This window comes from Equus quagga, chromosome 15 (genome assembly GCF_021613505.1).
Source record: "Equus quagga isolate Etosha38 chromosome 15, UCLA_HA_Equagga_1.0, whole genome shotgun sequence".
Lineage (NCBI taxonomy): Eukaryota > Metazoa > Chordata > Mammalia > Perissodactyla > Equidae > Equus > Equus quagga.
The window spans coordinates 32,543,113-32,562,025 of NC_060281.1; the positions used below are offsets into that span (position 1 = coordinate 32,543,113).

Sequence of the window (18,913 nt, forward strand, 5' to 3'; positions counted from 1 at the left end):
GGGCCTTGTCTCAAAGGAGGCCTCAGAGGACTCCTTTGCTCGAAGTGCTGCAATGCCTTTCTGTTTCTCTGAGAATAAAAGCCAAAGTCCTTACAGTGGCCTACAAGACCCCAATGACTCGGCCACCTGCTATGTCTCTAATTTGATTACTCTGCCTACCTGCATCAAGCGTGTCTCATTTTGGCGCCCTTCTCTGCCTTTTCCCTCTGCCCAGTTGGCTCTTCCCCCAGAAACCAGCATGGCTCACTCCATTACCTCCTTGAAGTTTTTGCTCATTGTTAGTCACCTTCTCAAATAGGCCTATCCTGATTACCCATTCAAAATTTTAATCTCTGACCATCCTGGCACCCCGATCCCCTTTAACCTGCTCTACTTTCCTTTTTTTTTATAATACTTGTTATCTTCTAATAGATCATATAAATTTTAAGTTATGTTTACTGTTTTTTTTAAAGATCTTATTTTTCCTTTTTCTCCCCAAAGCCCCCCTGTACATAGCTGTGTATTTTTAGTTGTGGGTCCTTCTAGTTGTGGCATGTGGGACACTGCCTCAACGTGGCCTGACGAGTGGTGTCATGTCCGCACTCAGGATTTGAACCAGCAAAACCCTGGGCCGCGGACGCGGAGCCACGAACTTAACCACTCATCCACAGGGCCGGCCCATGTTTACTGTTTACTGTCTGTCCATGTAAACTTCGCAAAGGCAGGGATCTTTATTCACTGGTGTATTCCAAACACCTAGAATATGGAATGGCACATAGCTGATGCCCAATAAATGATTTTTAAAATATTTTATCAAAGTATAAATTGTGTATATAGGAAAATATATATTTCGATGAATTTTCACAAATTGAGCAGAATATGTAACCAAAAACAGAACCTTAACTAGCACCCCAGAAGCTGCCCTCCCCCAAGACTAACTACTATCCTGACTTCTAACAACATAGATTAGTTTTACCTGTTTCTATGCTTTGTATAAATGGAATTGTACAGTAATGGTTCTTTTGTATCTGTCTTGGTTTGCTCAACATTATATTAATGGAATTCATCCACATTGTTGCATGTAGTTGTAGTTTGTTCATTCTCATCGCTGTACAATAATAGTCCATTGTGTGACTATAACCCAATTTATTTATCTGAAGGAATAAATTATTTAAACCCCAGATCCTGTCTATCCTCCTTGGTGTCACAGGGTTGTTGCGAAGATTAAATGAATTAATTTAAATTAATTAAAGCATTTAGAATGGCATCCAGTATATAGTAGGTGCCCAATAAAGGTTAGCTATTAATTTTGTTATACAGTTTTCAGATATTTTATTCAATTAACAATGATCTTTTACTCATTTGAAGTCCTGTACAGTTATTCTAGCACTCTTTAGGATGCCAACCTGGCTTCATCATTGGGAAGGGTGAACATGTATGGCCTCAGTGGCCTGGTCTGTCTTCAGTACATGAAACAAGCTGGGCCAATTGGATTCTTTCTTTCCAGGGAATCAGGAAATCTGAAATAGTGGCCAGCAACTGGGGCTTGCCAGAGTTAACTCATCTGGACCCCCTGCAATATTTTCACTGAAAGCCCAGTAGCTGTTAGGCTCCTGCCTCCCCTGGGGTAGGCTATTTAACCCTTTCTGCCATCCAGGGATCCTGTATCTCCAATATCTGCCCTCAGTATCCTCCTAATACAAGCCCCTTTTCCCTTAATTAGATAGATTCATTTTCTGTAGCCTGTCCCCAAAAGGACCTCAATGACTCATTTAACTCTTAAATTATCAGGCTTAATAGTGTTGTGACTCCTTTACTCTATTTAATAACACCAGTTCTTTCATCCAACCATCCGTTCATTCAAGTTTTAAACATTATTGAGGGCTTATGATATGTCAGGCACTGCAGGGTGGATGATATTATCCCCATTTTCAGATGAAATACTCAGAGAGGCTGACTGATTTGTTAAGGTCACAAAGCTTATAGTGATGGAGAATGTTGGTTCAAGGTAATCCTCACTCTTAGTCATGGGCCTGGGTGATATTTTTTTGTCTGTACATGTCTTTTCATCCCATCGAAATTCCTTCAGGTCAAGACTATCTTATACATCTGGAATTCCCCTTGGTGTACAAACCCATCTGCTGCAGTAGACACACTACACAATTGTTGATGGCTTGCTCATAAGGGCAAGTCCTTGCTGCCCTTCCCTCAAAGATGCTTCATTCCTTCCCAAATCGAGGAAAAAAAAAATCCCCCCAAACAGGGGCCAAACTGACTTGATCTGGAGGAGAAGAATAATTTATTTAGTTTGGTTTGACTCTGGTTCACAATTTTGTCTTTTTTTTCCCTGTTGGGGGTCATTAGAAACCCCTTCAATCCCACCACATCTCCCCCACCACAAATCAGGGCAACTCAGAGATAGCTTTCTTGGCTGGAACACCTGTTGGTTTCTCCTGTTCTCTTGCTTTCTCCTCATACATCAGGATCCTGGTTGAGATGGGAAAAGACACAGGGATCAGAGGACAGTCCTTTCAAGAGAATAAATCGTAAGCTGCTGCAAAAGTCTAGAAGAGGATGGGGCTTGTGAGGGTGAGAAGAAGAGAAGGAAGGGCAGGAGTGGGAGTGCTAGGGTCTGTGGGGACTGGAACCATGGATGGGGTAGGACCTTGGAAGCGTCGCTCAAAGGATGGAAGAAATGGGTGCTGAGTAATGTGTAGAAGATAAGCCTGGGGATGGGGGTGGGGGTGGGGAGGAAACAAATAAGTATAGGGGAGGTTGGAATTGGACCCTCACATTTTTAGGATGGCAGATCTCTTGCCCAACATCATCCTGAGAAAGTCAGTGTAGCTGAAAGTCTCCCCAGAGCCACTGGACACCTCCTTGATTAGTTTCTTTAGCTCCAGGTGGGTCTTGGGGACTCCAAGTTTCTCCAGCATTCGCTTCAGGGACATGATATCTGGAGGCAGAGGATGGGGGTGAGAAGCAGGGGGACTCTCTTTCACTTTTTCCCCCTCCACTCCCCACATTCCCATTCCCCTTCCTCCTACTCTAGTAGCTAGGCCCTCTCCCAAACCATGGGGAATGGAGCCCTCCCTCTTCCTAGGTCAGCACACTCCCTCAAATCACCCTTTTCTCACCAATATCTCCGTTTCCATTCAGGTCAAACTCCATGTATTTCTCTGAGTGAGGGAGAAAGCAAAGACCATAAGCCCTGGCTGGAGGGTCACAGGCAGGGGCCGGTGGGCAGGGGGTTGAGATAGGGGTGCTGACCCGGCCGCTAGGTGCGGGAGAAGATGTGGCAGCAGGAGGCGTGGCAGGCAGAGTAAGTGGGGATTGGGAAGTTGAGCGGCCCTGGTAAGGTGTCGGGAACTAGAAGGGGTGCTGAGAGGGACAGGCCAGGGAAAGGGACCGCAACCAAGGGGCAATAGAGGCAACCTCCCTTCTTCCACCCACAAAAGTAAACTTGGTGCCTCTGCTGTCTCCTCTCCGTTCTTGGGGAAATCCTACCCTCCTCACCCCCCTCCACCCCTGCAGTTTTCCCCTCACTCTTGAAGGCTTCCAGTTTGGAGGGCAGATCCTCATCACTGCTATACTTGGGATCATCCAGGAATTGCTGTGAGGGGAAAGCAAGAGCCAGGGTAGTCCGTCTCCGGCCAGGGGGCCAGGGTCCCCTTCCCCCAGGCCCTGCCCCCTCAGTTCTTCTTTTTACCTTGTTGATTTCATCCAGTCTCTCTTCCTGCTGGGCCTTCAGCAGCCCGAAGGCTTTTCCTCCTGAGGGTGCACAAAGGTTAGTGTATCCTCAGCCCCCTTCCTCTCTTCACCCTGACTCCCAGCCCTGGGCCATCACAATTCTGCCTTCCTAGGCCAGCTAATTGCCCTCCTAGGCCCCAGCCCTGGTCTGTTCATCTTCTTGCTCCCATTTTAGCCTGCTGCCTATTCCACTTTCCCTACCCTGTAAATCCCTGCTTTGGCTCATGGCTCAGCAGATGCTAATGGAGATGCTGGTGGGGATAGACCAAGCTGGAGGTCTCTCTGTCTGTCACCAGCTCTCCTCTCCCGCCAGCCTCCTCAGAGGCCTCCCTCCCAAACTTCCCCTTTCCCCTCATTCCCTCCTCCCCTACGTCCTAGGCTTCACTTCCCCTCAGCTTCTGCTGACACTAGCACCCCAGGAAGAAGGGGGAGCTGGGTGTAGAAGGGAGATGAGAAAACATTCTCCCACCTTCCTCTTAAGGACAGCCTAGTGTGTGCATGAAAGAAATATTTTGATAAGCCACTAGAGGCATGGAAGGAGGGCAGTAAGACCCCAGGGGCATTTATTCTCAGGAACAAATAGTCTTTGAACAGGTCCAGAGGTTCAGGTAACTCTGAGGCCCTGCATTTTGCTGGGTTTCATGAGTCTGGGCACACAGGTTTGGATAGGGAGCTGAGGAAGGGCTGACTGAATGTTTCTGCGCTGTAGACAGGAGAAGAATCTGAAGTCTGCTGGCAGAGCTGAGAGGGTGGCAAAATGGGTGCAGGATCTCGTAAGGGAGAGAAACTTCACTCCCAGCCCAGCAGCTCCAGAGAGGCACTTGGAAATATGGCAATGTCTAATGGAGGAGTTTTAATTTGTTTGCTTTCGGATGTGCAATGTAACCCCCCTCATTTTATCTCCTTTGAAATCTTCAGTAAAATCTACAGAGCTCAGAAATTCGAGAATTTTAGTAGATTCTTTGGAGGAACTGAAAGTGGTGCTGAGAGAGACAGCATTTGTGGACACAAGAGCTAGCGGGTAAGGCCAACGTTAGGGGTGTGTGTGTGTGTGTGTGTGTGTGTGTGTGTGTGTGTGTGTGGTGGGAGTTCTGGTCACCAGGTTCAACAGAGTTAGTGGGCAGCCTCTGATAAATGTCCTCCCTAGGCATACCCTTTATCCCCTCTGCTGCTGTTTGCCTAGTTGCTTCTAGAGGAGGGGAGGACCAGCATGTCCCCCTTGCTGAGATACTTTTGTCTAAACTCCTCTCCCAGAGCTCTATCCACCCTGCCCCAGCAAGAATGGAGACACCTTTCCCTCTCCTCTCCCCCCAACCTATTTCCCCTTCTGCAGCTGGGAGTTTTCACTTCTCACTGCCCCCTCCCTGACCCATGCAGGTCGGGGAGATGCTGGAGGGGACTCTGAATTCTTGACTTCCCTTTATTGAAGCTGCTTCTCCCCCTGCAGAGACAGCTGCAAGGCTGCACTCCCAGTGGTCTCAGTGCCTGGTGGGGGGAATTCATTTCTTTCATATTCATTCAACAAATATTTATTGAGGGGCTGGCCCTGTGGTGCAGCCATTAAGTGTGCACATTCTGCTTCAGCGGCCTGGGCTTCGCCAGTTCAGATCTTGGGTGCGGACATGGCACAGCTTGGCAAGCCATGCTGTGGCATGTGTCCTACCTATAAAGTAGAGGAAGATGGGTATGGATGTTAGCTCAGGGCCAGTCTTCCTCAGCAAAAAGAGGAGGATTGGCAGCAGTTAGCTCAGGGCTAATCTTCGTCAAAAAAAAAAAAAATTTTATTGAGTACTTACTATATGCCAGGCGTGCTGCTAGGCCCAGTGAACCAAACAAATGTTAACTCTTGTCCTCATGGACAATCTAATTGGGGAAGACAGACAATAAAGATAAACAAATATATGAAAGGCTTTTAGGTGCTTATGGAGAAAAACAAAAGCGGGGAGGGGGATAGGAAGTGCTGTGGTAGACTGCAGTTTTAAATAAGGTCAGGGAGGCTGCTCTGAGAAAGTGATGTTTGAGTAAAGATTTCAAGGAGGTGAGGGAACAAGCCATGTGGATATATGGGAGAAGAGGGAACTGCAAGTGCAAATGTCCTGATGTGACAACATATCTGGATATCTGGAGTATTCATGAAGTAGCAGGGAGGCTAGTATAGCTGGAGCCAGGTGTGTGAGGGGAAACAGGCAGGAGATGAGGCCAGATTGTGCAGGGCCTTGTAGGCCATTGGGAAGACCTGGGTTTGACTCAGAGTGACATTGTCTCCTAGAGTGGTCTTTCCATTAAGGAAGGCTTGGCAGACTACCATGGTGAGATAGAGCTTAGATGCCCAGGAAAACTTCCTGGGATAGAAAAAGTGAAAGCTGCTCTGACCATGGGACAAAAGGGAAGAGCAAAGAGTATCTAGAAGGGCAAGTGGGTGGAGAATGAAATAGCCTAAACACAGATGGGGGGAAAGCCTGCAAAGAACAAACATGCAAGAAGACACCTCTCACCCAAACTCAGGGGCCTGGCCCCTGCACCACAGGGCAGGCTAGCTCGCAGTAGTTAGGACTGGAGGGGAGGTGGGGCCTCTGGGCAAGAGGGGGCAATAGTGGCGAGGGTGCATTAGGGAGTGTATCAAGGAATCCACTGAGAACTTGGAAATAAGAGAAGTGGATAACTCTCTGACAGGCTGCAAAATCTCCATCTGAGCAGAGATGTGCAGAATCTCCTTAAAGCAGAGGTTCTCAACGAGTGGACCTTCCACCAGCATCACATGGAAACGTGTTAGAAATGAACATTTTTAGGCCCCGGCCCAGACCTATCTAATCAGAAACTCTGGGGGTGAGGCCTAACAAGAGCTTTTTAGCAAGTGCCTTAGATGATTCTGATATACACCCAAGTTTAAGAGCCACTGCCTAAAGCAATAGAGTGGCTCCCAAGCCTGTGAAGCTTGCTGAACCCTGGCTGAAGGGATCAACAGAGCTTAAGCACAGGTCAGTGGGTGGTGGGGCTGGTCAGCTTTGGAGACAGAAAAAAGGAGGAGTCACCAAGGCGAGTGTTGGGTTTTTTTTGGTGAGGAAGATTGTCCCTGAGGTAACATTCGTTGCCAATCTTCCTCTTTTTGCTCACTCAAGGAAGATTGGCCCTGAGCTAACATCTGTGCCAATCTTCCTCTATTTTGTATGTGGGATGCCTCCACAGCATGGCCCCACAAGTGGTGTGTAGGTCCGTGCCAGGGATCCAAACCAATGAACCCCAGGCCACTGAAGTGGAGTGGGCAAACTTAACCACTATGCCACCGGACCGGCCCCAAGGCCAGTGTTGTTAGTGTCCAGCCAAGTGGTCAGGGAGAGAATGCTAAGCTGGCTCAAGAAATGACCTGCTAGAACCCTGTGAGATTAGAGTCCCTTATGGAACTGGCACGGTGGTGCTAAGGGCCCTTGTTATGATTCCAAGTTCTCCAGGGGAACTGCCGGTCAGAATTAGGCCCCATGGAGAGTGCCCACAGGAGAAGAACACGCTGGCCAGAAAGCTTGTCTGTGTGTGTGCCCTAGATGTCTTCCATTTGCCCCTCCATTTTCCCTCTCCCACTCTGCTCTCTGCCCCAGGAGACTAATCTGAATAGGGCACCTCTGGCTTCTGGCTGGTTTTGGCTGATGGAGAGCCTGGCAGGAAAACAGCAGAAGGGAGGACATTAAGTTCAGGGCATTCGTTCCTCTGGCTACCTTCCCACAAGGTCACCTCGGGCGGGCTGAAACTTCCACCTGTGGGCAATGCTTCTCTCCTGGTGAGCTGATCTACATGACTCTATATTCTTTCAAGGTTTCAGTAGCCCAGGGGAAAGATTTCAGGTGGTCGGTGAACTAGGAAAGGAAAAAATGTACCTCCCTTTCTCACATCCAACATGATATGTGTTGCCTTGTCAAAGATCACAGTTTAAAGTTCTTATTCAGGTTAAGCAACAACGTCGTTTGCGCTGATGTCTTTATTAACATCTAATTTCAACTTGCCTGTATTTTAAATGTCTTGTCTTGTATTTGATGTGGTGATAAAGAAGTGCATGATTTATTCTATCACAACATTGTATTAATATTTTGCTACCTGGAACTCAGTATAATTGGTTTACTTCGTTATATATTTTTTATTTTAATGCTTTACTAGAATGCCAAAGAGATCTATGGCACAAAATGAGTAAGGACCCCTGCTGTAACCTCTCCCTCCTCTCATCCCTTTGGACCTGAAATGGCAATATCCCTGTGGTTCCCCTATACCCACTCACACTGATATCCACCCTGGTATCAGTTTCCCCACATGAAACCCAGCATATATGGGGTTAAAACCAAAACACTCATTCCTTGCTTACTCTCTGGCTTCCTGCCTCTAGAATCCGCTGTCCTCCATGGAGACAGACACCGTCAAGGACAAGCACCTGGACCATCTCCTCCCCACAAAGAGATACGGACTGGTGGGAAAGCTGCTGACCAGCCAGGTCACGGGCTCCCTCCTCTCTGCAAGTAGTCTCAAGGCCAAAGACAGGCTGGTGGGAAAGCTCCCACCAGCAAGGCCATATGCTCCCCCTCCCCTACCTAAACCCCCAAATAAAAACCCTTCCTTTTAGCTTTTCAGGGAGTTTGGGATTTGAGCGTTAGCTGCCCTCTCTCCTTGCTCAGCGCTGTGCAAAAATAAAATTCCTACTTTCTTCCACCACACCCGGTGTCAGAGATTGGCTTGCTGTGCAATGGGTGAGTGAACTCACTTCAGGTTCGGTAACAACACCTTGCTGAATAAACTGTCTCCCCAAATTAACCTAATTTGAGGGTGCTGTTTTCTCTTGGGACTCTGATGCCGTGTGCATATATCTGTGTTTAGGGAAATGGTTGGGGGGTGGGGACGACTGGGAAGAAATGGACCTCTGCGGCTCTATTTCTTATTGCAAATGAACAAAAGGGCATCCTAGGGTATGCACCAGACTCGGGGACGTGGTTAACAAGAGCTCTCGCTGAGGCAAGGCGGGAGAACAAGGCAGGATTCTGATCCTACAAGGTGCAGCTCTGTAGAACCATAACCAACTCACCAACATCACTGTTGCCAAAAGCCTTTTCTTTTCTAAAAAGCCTCCTTGTAGGGCTCTGAGGAGACCGTGGCTGCAGTTTATTTCTAAATTTCCCCTCTTGTCTCCTGGAAACCACGAGGAGCAATAAAGAGATTGGAAACACACACACAGAGGCTATGTTTTCAGTGAAGCTAGGAGACAAAGGACACCTGAAAACTCCAAATTAGGTGCACGTGTGACCAAATTCCAAGCTGAGCAGGCAGCCCCCAGCAGTGCCTCAGGGAAGAGCGGGGAGGGCGGGAGGGTCCCAGTGACAGCTCAAAAAAACCGCAAATATCCCTTCCTGGGAGGAAGGGCCTCATCAGGAGAGGGAAGAGCTGAAGGCAGAGCTGAGTGAACACTTTCAAATACTGGGAAATGTGGAGAGAGAATGTTTTCAAGTGCCCAAAGGCACCCAGAGGTGACAAGCCTCAGAAAGTGCCAGCAAAATTCTCCCTCTAATATTAAGTGCCTCACCTTAGATACACCTGGGAGATGGCAGCCTGTGAGGCCTCCTGAGAAATAAATAAAGCCCAAGGTTGGGGCAAATGCTTCCTTAAAAGAGAGGGTCTCAGAGGCAGAGGAAGTAGTGGCTACAGGGAGGTGCCAAATTTAAGGAAATAATCCATTGTTACGGCAAAAGAGGAGGAGCCCTTGAATTTGTAAATCTGGAAAGCCATCCTGGGCTCTCTCCCCACTATTCACAAGGTCCTCCTGCTGATGGTTCAGAAAAATCTAGCTCATTGAAATTTGAGTGACAAAAGGAAATGAGCAAAACTTCTGTTCTTGACTACGAGAAAAAAGGTAAAAAAGAGCAACACAGTTGGGGCCGGCCAGTGGCATAGCCATTGGGTTCACATGCCCTGCTTTAGTGGCCCAGGATTCGCTGGTTCAGATCCTGGGGAGGGACCTACACACCGCTTATCAAGCCATGCTGTGGCACGTGTCCCACATATAAAATAGAGGAAGATGGACACGGATGTTAGCTCAGAGCTAATCTTCCTCGAAAAAAAAAAAAAGCAACACAATTTATCAACAGATGACAATATACCAGAAATATGTTGCCAAAAACGAGTGGAAATTGTAACCCAAAACTCCTTTATGAGTTGAAAAACAACAAAACTTAGCACAGCACTTTTAGTAGTGAAGGAAGGCCACACATCAGAAAGAAAAGTACTCAGAGAAGAGATGATGGGTAACAGGAGGGTATGGATGGGAACAGGGAGAAAGATATAGAAGAAAAATGCAAAGCCAGTTCAAAAATGAACACTAAATTTCACGGGAGAATAGAGACATAAAATATACATTCCTAAATTTTAGTAGATCTTTTTTTTTTAAGATTTTATTTTTTTCCTTTTTCTCCCCAAAGCCCCCTGGTACATCGTTGTATATTCTTCGTTGTGGGTCCTTCTAGTTGCGGCATGTGGGACACTGCCTCAGCGTGGTTTGATGAGCAGTGCCATGTCCGCACCCAGGATTCGAACCAACGAAACAGTGGGCCGCCTGCAGCGGAGCACGCGAACTTAACCACTTGGCCACGGGGCCAGCCCAATACATTTCTAATTTTTAAAATCGTAAATGACTTGTGAAATGTTTTCTTTTTCTATTTTTAAAATCTGAGTCGTTGTTATCATGAACAGCATTTGTGAAATTAGCTTTTATTGTATTTAATTAGATGGTCACATGGATTTTCCTCCTTAATCTCTTAATGCAGTGAATTGTGAGAATAGGAACTCGGAATTACAGGAATAGTGAATTGTTTTCCTAGGATAAAGACTGCTTGGTTTAGTTGTTTTATATTATTTAGTCAATTATGATTTAGGTTTGCCAATATTTTTATTGTTTTTTTCCCTTACATCTATGTTTATGAGTGAAATTGTTTTTAAGTTTCCTTTCTCAAATTGTCCTTGCCTGGTTTGTATCAAGGTTACATTAATCTTATGTAGTAAGTTGAGAAACTTTTCCTGTTTTCTGATCACTAGAATAATTTTTTTTTTTTTGAGGAAGATTAGTCCTGAGCTAACATCTGCTGCCAATCCTCCTCTTTTTGCTGAGGAAAACTGGCCCTGAGCTAACATCCATGCCCATCTTCCTCTACTTTTTTTTTTTTTATATGTGGGACACCTACCACAGCATGGCTTGCGAAGCAGTGCCATATCCCCACCTGGGATCTGAACCGGCGAACCACGGGCCGCCAAAGCGGAATGTGCGCACTTAACCGCTGTGCCACTGGGCCAGCTGGATTCTATTTCTTTAATGGTTACAGGTATATCAAGCTTTTAATTTTTTCTTGAGTCAGTTTTGGTCATATATTTTTCTGGAAAATTATTCATTTTGTCAAAATTTGCAGTCTAAATATTTACTGTATCTGACATTATATTCCCTTTCAATTACTTATTTTTGTGTGGGTATATGCCTTTTATTTCTGCTTAATCAGTTAGGTCAGAGATTTTTTAATATTAGTAGTCTCTGTAAATATATATTTGTTTTCTGCTCTATTTCTTTTTTTTTTTTTTAAGATTTTATTTTTCCTTTTTCTCCCCAAAGCCTCCTGGTACATAGTTGTGTATTTTTAGTTGTGAGTCCTTCTAGTTGTGGCATCTGGGATGCTGCCTCAGCATGGCCTGATGAGCGGTGCCATGTCCGCGCCCAGGATCCAAACAGTGAACCCCGGGCTGCCAAAGCGGAGCACGTGAACTTAACCACTGTGCCACTGGGCTAGCCCCAAGGTGCCAATCTTTAAAAAAAGATTAGTGGAGTCTGATGCGATGACCAAGTAGATTGGATGTCTGGCACATGGAAGGCACCCAGCAAAAGCATTGTTGAATGGATGGATGAGCCTCGATGTTCAGACGGGCAAGCGTAGAATGGATATTGAGAAGAAGACACACTGTCCGTCAGAGAAGCAATGCTGCTAGTTTCCTCCTGAGATGACGAGGGCCTTAATTAGCAGTGAGAATTAAGAGATGGAGAAAGATACTCAAGATACTTCAGAGGCAGAACAGACAGGACTTGGAGATTGTTTGGACGGGAAATTTGAGGGAGAAGGCAGAGTAGGATAAACCCCAGGTTTTTGCCTTAAGTGACTGGATAGATTGTGTTTCCATTCACTGAGACAGGGACTAGAGGAGGCTGAACGGGTTTGGGTGGATGCTGATGACTTTGAAATGCTTGTGAAATATTCTGGAGGAGATGTCTAGAGGGCTATTAGAAATTCTGGACTCAGGGTCTGGCCCGGTGGCGCAGTGGTTAGGTGTGCACGTTCCACTTTGACGGCCTGGGGTTCACCGGTTCAGGTCCCGGGTGCAGACAGGGCACTGCTTGGCAAGCCATGCTGTGGTGGGCGTCCCACATGTAAAGTAGAGGAAGAGGGGCACAGATATTGGCTCAGGGCCAGTTTTCCTCAGGAAAAAGAGGAGGATTGGCAGCAGATGTTAGCTCAGGGGTAGTCTTTCTCAAAAAAAAAAAAAAACTACAATAAAATATTAAAAGAAAAAATTCTGAACTCAGACCTCAAGAAAGAGGCCTGAGGTGAAAGTGTAGACTGAGATGGAGACGTGGACTGGGGACTTGGCAGAGAATAAGCAGTAGTTAAAACTGCGGCTATGGCAGGATTGTCTAGCTAAGTCCACGGTGGACATTCACAATTTGTTGAATGAAAGTGAGAGAAATAGCTCAAAAGTCCTCCAGCAGGAGAATGATGTCAAAGCACATGTGCAGGGTACAGAAGTCTGGAGGGACTCAGGTCTGATTGCTTTTATATCCCTGTGAAAAAGGAGGCAAGAGGGGCCAGTCCCATGGCCGAGTGGTTAAGTTCTCGCGCTCTGCTTGGGCGGCCCAGGGTTTCACTGGTTCGAATCCTGGGCGTGGACATGGCACCACTCGTCAGGCCATGTTGAGGCAGCGTCCCGCATGCCATGGCTGGAAGGACCTGCAACTAAAAAGATCCACAACTATGTACCAGGGGGCTTTGGGGAGAAAAAGGAAAAATAAAATCTATAAAAAAAAAAAAAAAGGAGGCAAGATCCCAGAGTGGGACAGCTTCCACAGTGACAAGATCCAAAGTGCAGGGCATGTAGAGTCAAGGTGATGGTTGGAGTGGGCAAGGTGAAGCAACTGTGAAATTAGTGTGTTGAAAAGTCATGTGCAAGACTTGTGCAAGAATGGTCGTAGGAGATTTATTCATAAGAGCCAAAAAAATAGAAACAACCCAATTGTACATCATCAGGTGAATAAACTGTGGTACACTCATATAATGGAGTAAATGGATATTTATATATTTATACATGCATTTATTCCATTAATATACCCACTCAGCAATAAAAAGGAACAAGTTACTGATACATGCAACAACATAGATGAATCTCACAGACATTACGCAGAATGAAAGAAGCCAGATGCAAGAGTGCATACTAGGGACTGGCCCTGTGGCCAAGTGGTTAAGTGTGCCCGCTCAGCTTTGGCGGCCTGGGGTTTTGTGGGTTTGGATCCTGGGCACGGACCTAGCACTGCTCATCAAGCCATGCTGAGGCAGCGTCCCACATAGCACAAGTAGAAAGACCTGCAACTAGAAGATACAACTATGTACTGGGAGGCTTTGGGGAGAAGAAGAAGAAGGAAAAAAAAAGATCGGCAACAGATGTTAGTTCAGGTGCCAATCTTAAAAAAAAAAAAAGTGCATACTGTATGATTCCATTTATATGAAGTTCAAGAACAGATTAAATTAATCGATAGGGGTATAAGTCAGTGGTTGCTTCTGGGACAGGAGAAAGATCAACCAAAAAGGGGCGTGGGAGAATTTTCTGGGGTGATAGAAATGATCTATATCTCAATTGCAGTTTTGTTTACATGGGTGTATATATTTGTCAGAGGGCATCAAACTGTTCACTTAACATCTGTGCATTTTACTGTGTATAATTATGTCTCAATGTTTTAAAATGTCATTTACCTGTATATTGTCTTCCAGAGAGATGGCAGAGGTTGCAACACAGAGGAAGCTGGAGAGTCAGGTGCAAGCTCTTGGTGAATGTGAAGGAGGTTGGATAATGAAAGCAAGAGGGAGAGATTGGAGGCTGGCCGTGTAGTGTAGTGGTTAAGCTTAGCATGCTCCACTTTGGTGGCCTGGGCTGGTAGGTGTGGATCCCAGGTGCAGACCTACCCTACTCGTCAGCCACGCTGTGGTGGCAACCCACATACAAAATAGAGGAAGCTTGGCAATAGATGTTAGCTCAGAGAGAATCTTCCTCAGCCAAAAAAAAGGAGAGACGGCAGGTGGTAGGGTCTGATGTGATGACCCTTAGAGGAGAAGTTGTGGTGAGAGGTTGAAAATATAACCTGGAAACCATTAATTAGTTGAAGGACATTTATAAGGACTTGGGTGGAGAAGTCACCTGCATCTCACCTCTGCCAACACTGAGAGGAGGAAACACTGGGTTAGGTGGCATCACTTGTGCTGGGATTCCACAGTCCCTTCTGTGTTTTCATTTCTTTTCCTACTCGGAGCTCTGAGTTGGGACGTTACTGGCCCTGACCACCCTCAAGCCAGCCCACAGCTGGATATCGAAGGAGTTAGACCAGAGACGTGTGTACATCCACATCACAACTTTTCTATTCATTGCCTTTCCTCTTGAGCCCCTGGTAAAAGTTCCTTTTGAAAAATTTCATCCTTGTGTCCGCTGAGCTGACGAGCGCAGCAGTTCCCATCCTGCTGGTTAAATTCCCTAGAGGGTCTCAGAGTTATTGAGAAAGGCCTTGACTTCACACATATACCAGGATTTATTCTAGATGGACTAAAAAAAAAAATCCAAGTACTATCTTCAGAATTTTTGGATATTGGAAATCTTACATAGAGAAAAGAGGTGGAGAAAGCAAGGTATCATTGAGTTCAGGCCCAGCTACCGTATTGGTCGTCCTAGCCCAGGACTGTGGAGGAGCTAAAGGCTAACATACATTGAGCATCTTATACAGTGGGGTCTGGAAGTTGATGGATGCTATTCCCATTTTACAGATGTGTAAGTAGTGGAATCAGGACTCCATCTTAGGCTGCATTGACTTTGAAGCCGCATTGCCTTGGGACATGGAGTAGTGCCACGTGATGGAGTGTGCACCGGCAAAGTATGGGGTTTTATCCTCAGGCCAGTTGCCCATTCCAGTCCCCTGCCCCTACTCCATTTGTGGTGACCTCCCCTCCTTCCCCAAACCATGGGCTTCTCACAGAGACAATTTTTTCCACATTGACTCTTTGGGGTTGGGGATGAGGTGTTGCTAGGACAAGGCAAGGTAAGGGACAGGGCAGAAGCTGGAGTTAAGGTCCAGTTGAGAAAAGTCACCTATTGGTTCCTCAGGCCTCCCCGTGCTCTGTGACCACCAGGGGGCAGCCCTTGCCTGGCCATGGCACCTCAGTCCCACATCCTCTGCTTAGATGGTGGTGAGGAGGCAGCCACTCCACTGACGGAGACTGGCTGAGTCAGTCCTTCCCAGACTGTGTGGCATGTGTGGTTATCTAGGTGGTTCAGAGAGATTAAATAATTTGTTCAAGATTATATAACTCGTTTGTAGGGGAGCTGGCATTTGAACCAGCCTCTCTCCAAGCCAGCATTCTTAACCATAAGATGACTGCTTCTCCAAAAAAGCGCCCTGGATCACTGCAGTGAAGGGTGGGGACTGCACAATCTATGACTGTGTTGTGAAACAGAGCAAGAAACTTGGACACAAAGGATAAGTGTGTATTAATATAAAAGGAGCCAGAGAGAAGTGTGTGGTGAGGGCTGGGCGTATTTCACCTGGCATATTACACATAATCCTTCTTTCTGTGTGCTGTTATCTCATGTAGGTGTGTGATACAGATACAAGAGTGTGTGGCATACTCTGTCCTAATCCTTGTATAACCTAGGAGTTATATGTAATGCAATGTGTCTTTCATTTGTGTTTGTAAAAATACATTTTATGTAATGGGCAGTTTGTAATTTCTCAATAAATGTTAGCTAAATGGTGAATAAAATAAATGAATGGATTTACCAGTGGGTGATAAATCCGTGCAGAACGCAGTAGGTAAAGCAGGCCTCTGCGAAAGGTGCATACTTTTAACGGAGTTCTGAATACAAATGAGTCTAAGCTCCTTTGTCACCTGCCACTCACTCTGCCAAACCACCCAAGGCGACAGGGTCTAAGTAAAACAAGGTGATTGCTATGCAAATGCAGCTTCCAAACAAAGTCCCCAGCAACCTCCTGCCGCCACCACCAATCAGCCGTTTCTGCCAAGCCCCCCATTTATAGAAATTCTAGAGCAGCCCTGGGGCAGGGCCAGACTCAGGGAGAGGAATGGATAGGGTGGGCCTGGGCGCTGTTGCGCCATGGAGAGGGAAGTAGGTTAGCTCTGGGCCCAGGAGGGCTCCTGGAAGCTTATTCTGGGTAAAGGGTTAGTCTTCTTGAACCACGGAAGGTGGGGGAACCACATCCTGGTCTCACCCGCCCACCCACCCTAGCGTTACCAGCCGTCTAAGCCCCACCCTCCCCCTCAAAAACCTAGGCAACCTGCCCACATGCTGCCCTCACCTCCTAGTGACCCAGATATCTCATCAGCAGCATCCTCCTCCTCTGAGAGGCATGCATTTGATACCTGAGGTCCCAGGCAGTTGAGGTCCTTGGCAAGTGCTGTGTGAGTCCTGTGTGTCACAGGAAGCTCCCCACTCCGATCTGGTGACCAAAAGCCTGTCTGCAAGTAGTGGGTCTTTCCTCCTCCACCCAGACCTCACTGCTCACGTCCCCCTCGTCAACTGGGACACCCTCCGACATGGCCCGGATGCTGTTGCTCATCTTTATCATGGTCCAGCCAGGTGACAGGGCTTTCTTCCAGGACCCTGAGGGGTGAGGCTGGGAGGAGGGAGGATGGGGGAGGCTGGGCACAGATGTCCCGGGGGAGCAGGCTTGGTGAGGGCTGAACATTGAGCCCTGAGGAGAGTGGCGAGGAAAGGAGAGCGGGAGCAAGTGGGGCCCTCAGTAAAGCTGACACCCAGCGAACTCCCCAGTTCACAGTTCCCTCCATGGCTACACGTCGCCCGCAGGGAGGGTCATTCCCCAGCTTCCATCCCAGGTCTTTCTTCTTAGCCACCTTCCTAATAAGATAAACTTGAAAGAACTGGTAAAAAGGGCCTGAAGGAAGGGGTCGATTATTTTTAAGGGGTCAGTTTTAATTTGATGAATTTAATAAGCTTATTAGACAAAGCTTATTATCTGGGGTCTAGATATAAGTAGTAGTTTGGGAGACCTAATTAAATCTAAGATAAGTTTCTTAGTGAAACTGATTTTAATTAACTGAGAGACCTTAACTATCAGACATATTCATTAACTATATACAGTGTGGATTCCAGACCTGCAGCTTCTGTGTCAGCTGAGAACCTGGGGCAAATCCTCAGGCCCCTGCACCAGACTCACTGAAGTAAAAAATCTGGGGGCAGGGCCTAGCAATCTGTTTTAACAAACATTCCAGGTGATTCCATGCACTCTCAAATTTGAGGACCCCTGACATAGAAGAATGACTGTTAAATTTCACTAACTAGAGAATTTAATCAAGGATTTTAATAATTGGTTTAATTCATCAATTTGGATGAGTTAAATAGGGACCTGAATCAATTATAGCCACGTCTTCACCTGGAGGTTTAATTAGTTAATGCTCTTTAACAAAAAACAGAGTAGCAAAGGTGGTTTACTATAGAATGTCGTTAGTACTAAAGCAATGCCTAGAAAAACGTAGTTAATGATATTAGTTAACTAGGCAGCCACATTCACTAATGAGCTTCAATCTCATTGTGACAGGTTAAATTTCAGCAGGGTGTTACTAGTGAATGCAGCTGGAGGATGACGGGAGCAGGTGAGGGTGAGAGTTGGTAAAGAGTTTGAAAAACTATTTAATAAGCATTGTTAAGAAATTAGGTTGGTAAGGAGGAAAGGGTTTAATGAGGCACCCAAAGTACTTGCCCCCCAGGCCCTCCGTAGAGGGGAATATTCTACTGTAAGCCCTAGTCTTTTCTCTTTGGAATAACTGGGGAGGCCTTTCTCTTGGTCTTTTCTCCGCCCCCAGGATCCTGTGCTCTCTGGGTGGCCCAGCCCCCTGAGATTCGTACCCAAGAGGGCACCACTGCCTTCCTGCCCTGCTCCTTTAATGCAAGCCAAGGGAGACCAGCCATTGGCTCCGTCACGTGGTACCGGGACAAGGTGGCCCCGGGGAAGGAGGTGAAGAATGGGACCCCAGACTTCAGGGGCCGCTTGGCCTCTCTTGCCTCTTCCCGCTTCCTCTGTGACCACCAGGCTGAGCTGCACATCTGGGACATCCGAGGCCGTGATGCTGGCGTCTACGTGTGCAGGGTGGAAGTGCTGGGCCTGGGTGTCGGGACAGGGAATGGGACTCTGCTGGTGGTGGAGAAAGGTGAGGTGAGGGAGGTTGTACCTCCTTGGCTGGAGGCCCCACTCGCTCCGAAGTCTAGAGTCCTTCTCTGAGGCTGCCTGCCCTCTGGCCCTCCTTGAGCCTGTGCACACGTCCTCCCCAGGGCCCCCTTTACCAAGTCCTTCCTCTCCATCACCCCCATGCAGGACCTCCTTGGCTAGGGGCCAACACCATCCTCCTCCTTCGGGCTGCATTTTATGCCTTCAGCTTTCTCTCTGTGGCCATGGGCAGCACCATCTATTACCAAGGCAAATGTGAGTAAAGGAGGCCCGGCAATGGTGGAAGAGATGGGAGGGGCAGTGAGAGAGCTGGAGGAGCGGGAGACAGAGACCAAGAAGAGGAGGGCTGCAGCACTGAGGGACTCCTGTCCTCTCCACCAGGCCACTGTCACATGGGAACACACTGCCACTCCTTGGATGGCCTCTGATGAATGATTCCAGACTCCAGTGATCCCAACTCTCTTCAAGAGACCCCAATAAATCCCTCTCTGCTCCACCACTAACTACTTCTTGTGAGTCTCGTGTATTTCCTTCTCCATTCTCCAGATGCCCCAATGTGCTCTTCTACCAAATCTGTCCTGGAAAAGTCCAAGGAGGGAGCTTCCCAGCCATGGATCGTGTCTAGAGCCCCTCCAACCACCATCCTGTGGCTCAGTGTACCCACCT

The 18,913-nt window shown here is 47.1% G+C and overlaps 2 protein-coding genes across 2 annotated transcripts; one reads left to right on the forward strand and one right to left on the reverse strand.

The window, feature by feature from the left end:
- Window positions 1-2,255: 2,255 nt before the first annotated feature.
- Window positions 2,256-4,053, reverse strand: AIF1 (allograft inflammatory factor 1). Its single transcript, XM_046640740.1, has 6 exons — window positions 3,931-4,053; window positions 3,689-3,750; window positions 3,526-3,592; window positions 3,117-3,158; window positions 2,773-2,935; window positions 2,256-2,466 (listed from the first exon to the last, which is right to left on the reverse strand). The coding sequence occupies exons 1-6, from the start codon at window positions 3,953-3,955 to the stop codon at window positions 2,382-2,384; spliced, it is 444 nt and encodes a 147-aa protein (XP_046496696.1). The 5' UTR covers window positions 3,956-4,053; the 3' UTR covers window positions 2,256-2,381.
- A 12,377-nt stretch (window positions 4,054-16,430) lies between these two features.
- On the forward strand, window positions 16,431-18,732 carry NCR3 (natural cytotoxicity triggering receptor 3). The gene is made up of 4 exons (XM_046640939.1): window positions 16,431-16,641; window positions 17,886-18,230; window positions 18,395-18,502; window positions 18,629-18,732. The coding sequence occupies exons 1-4, from the start codon at window positions 16,599-16,601 to the stop codon at window positions 18,673-18,675; spliced, it is 543 nt and encodes a 180-aa protein (XP_046496895.1). The 5' UTR covers window positions 16,431-16,598; the 3' UTR covers window positions 18,676-18,732.
- The last annotated feature ends 181 nt before the right edge of the window (window positions 18,733-18,913 follow it).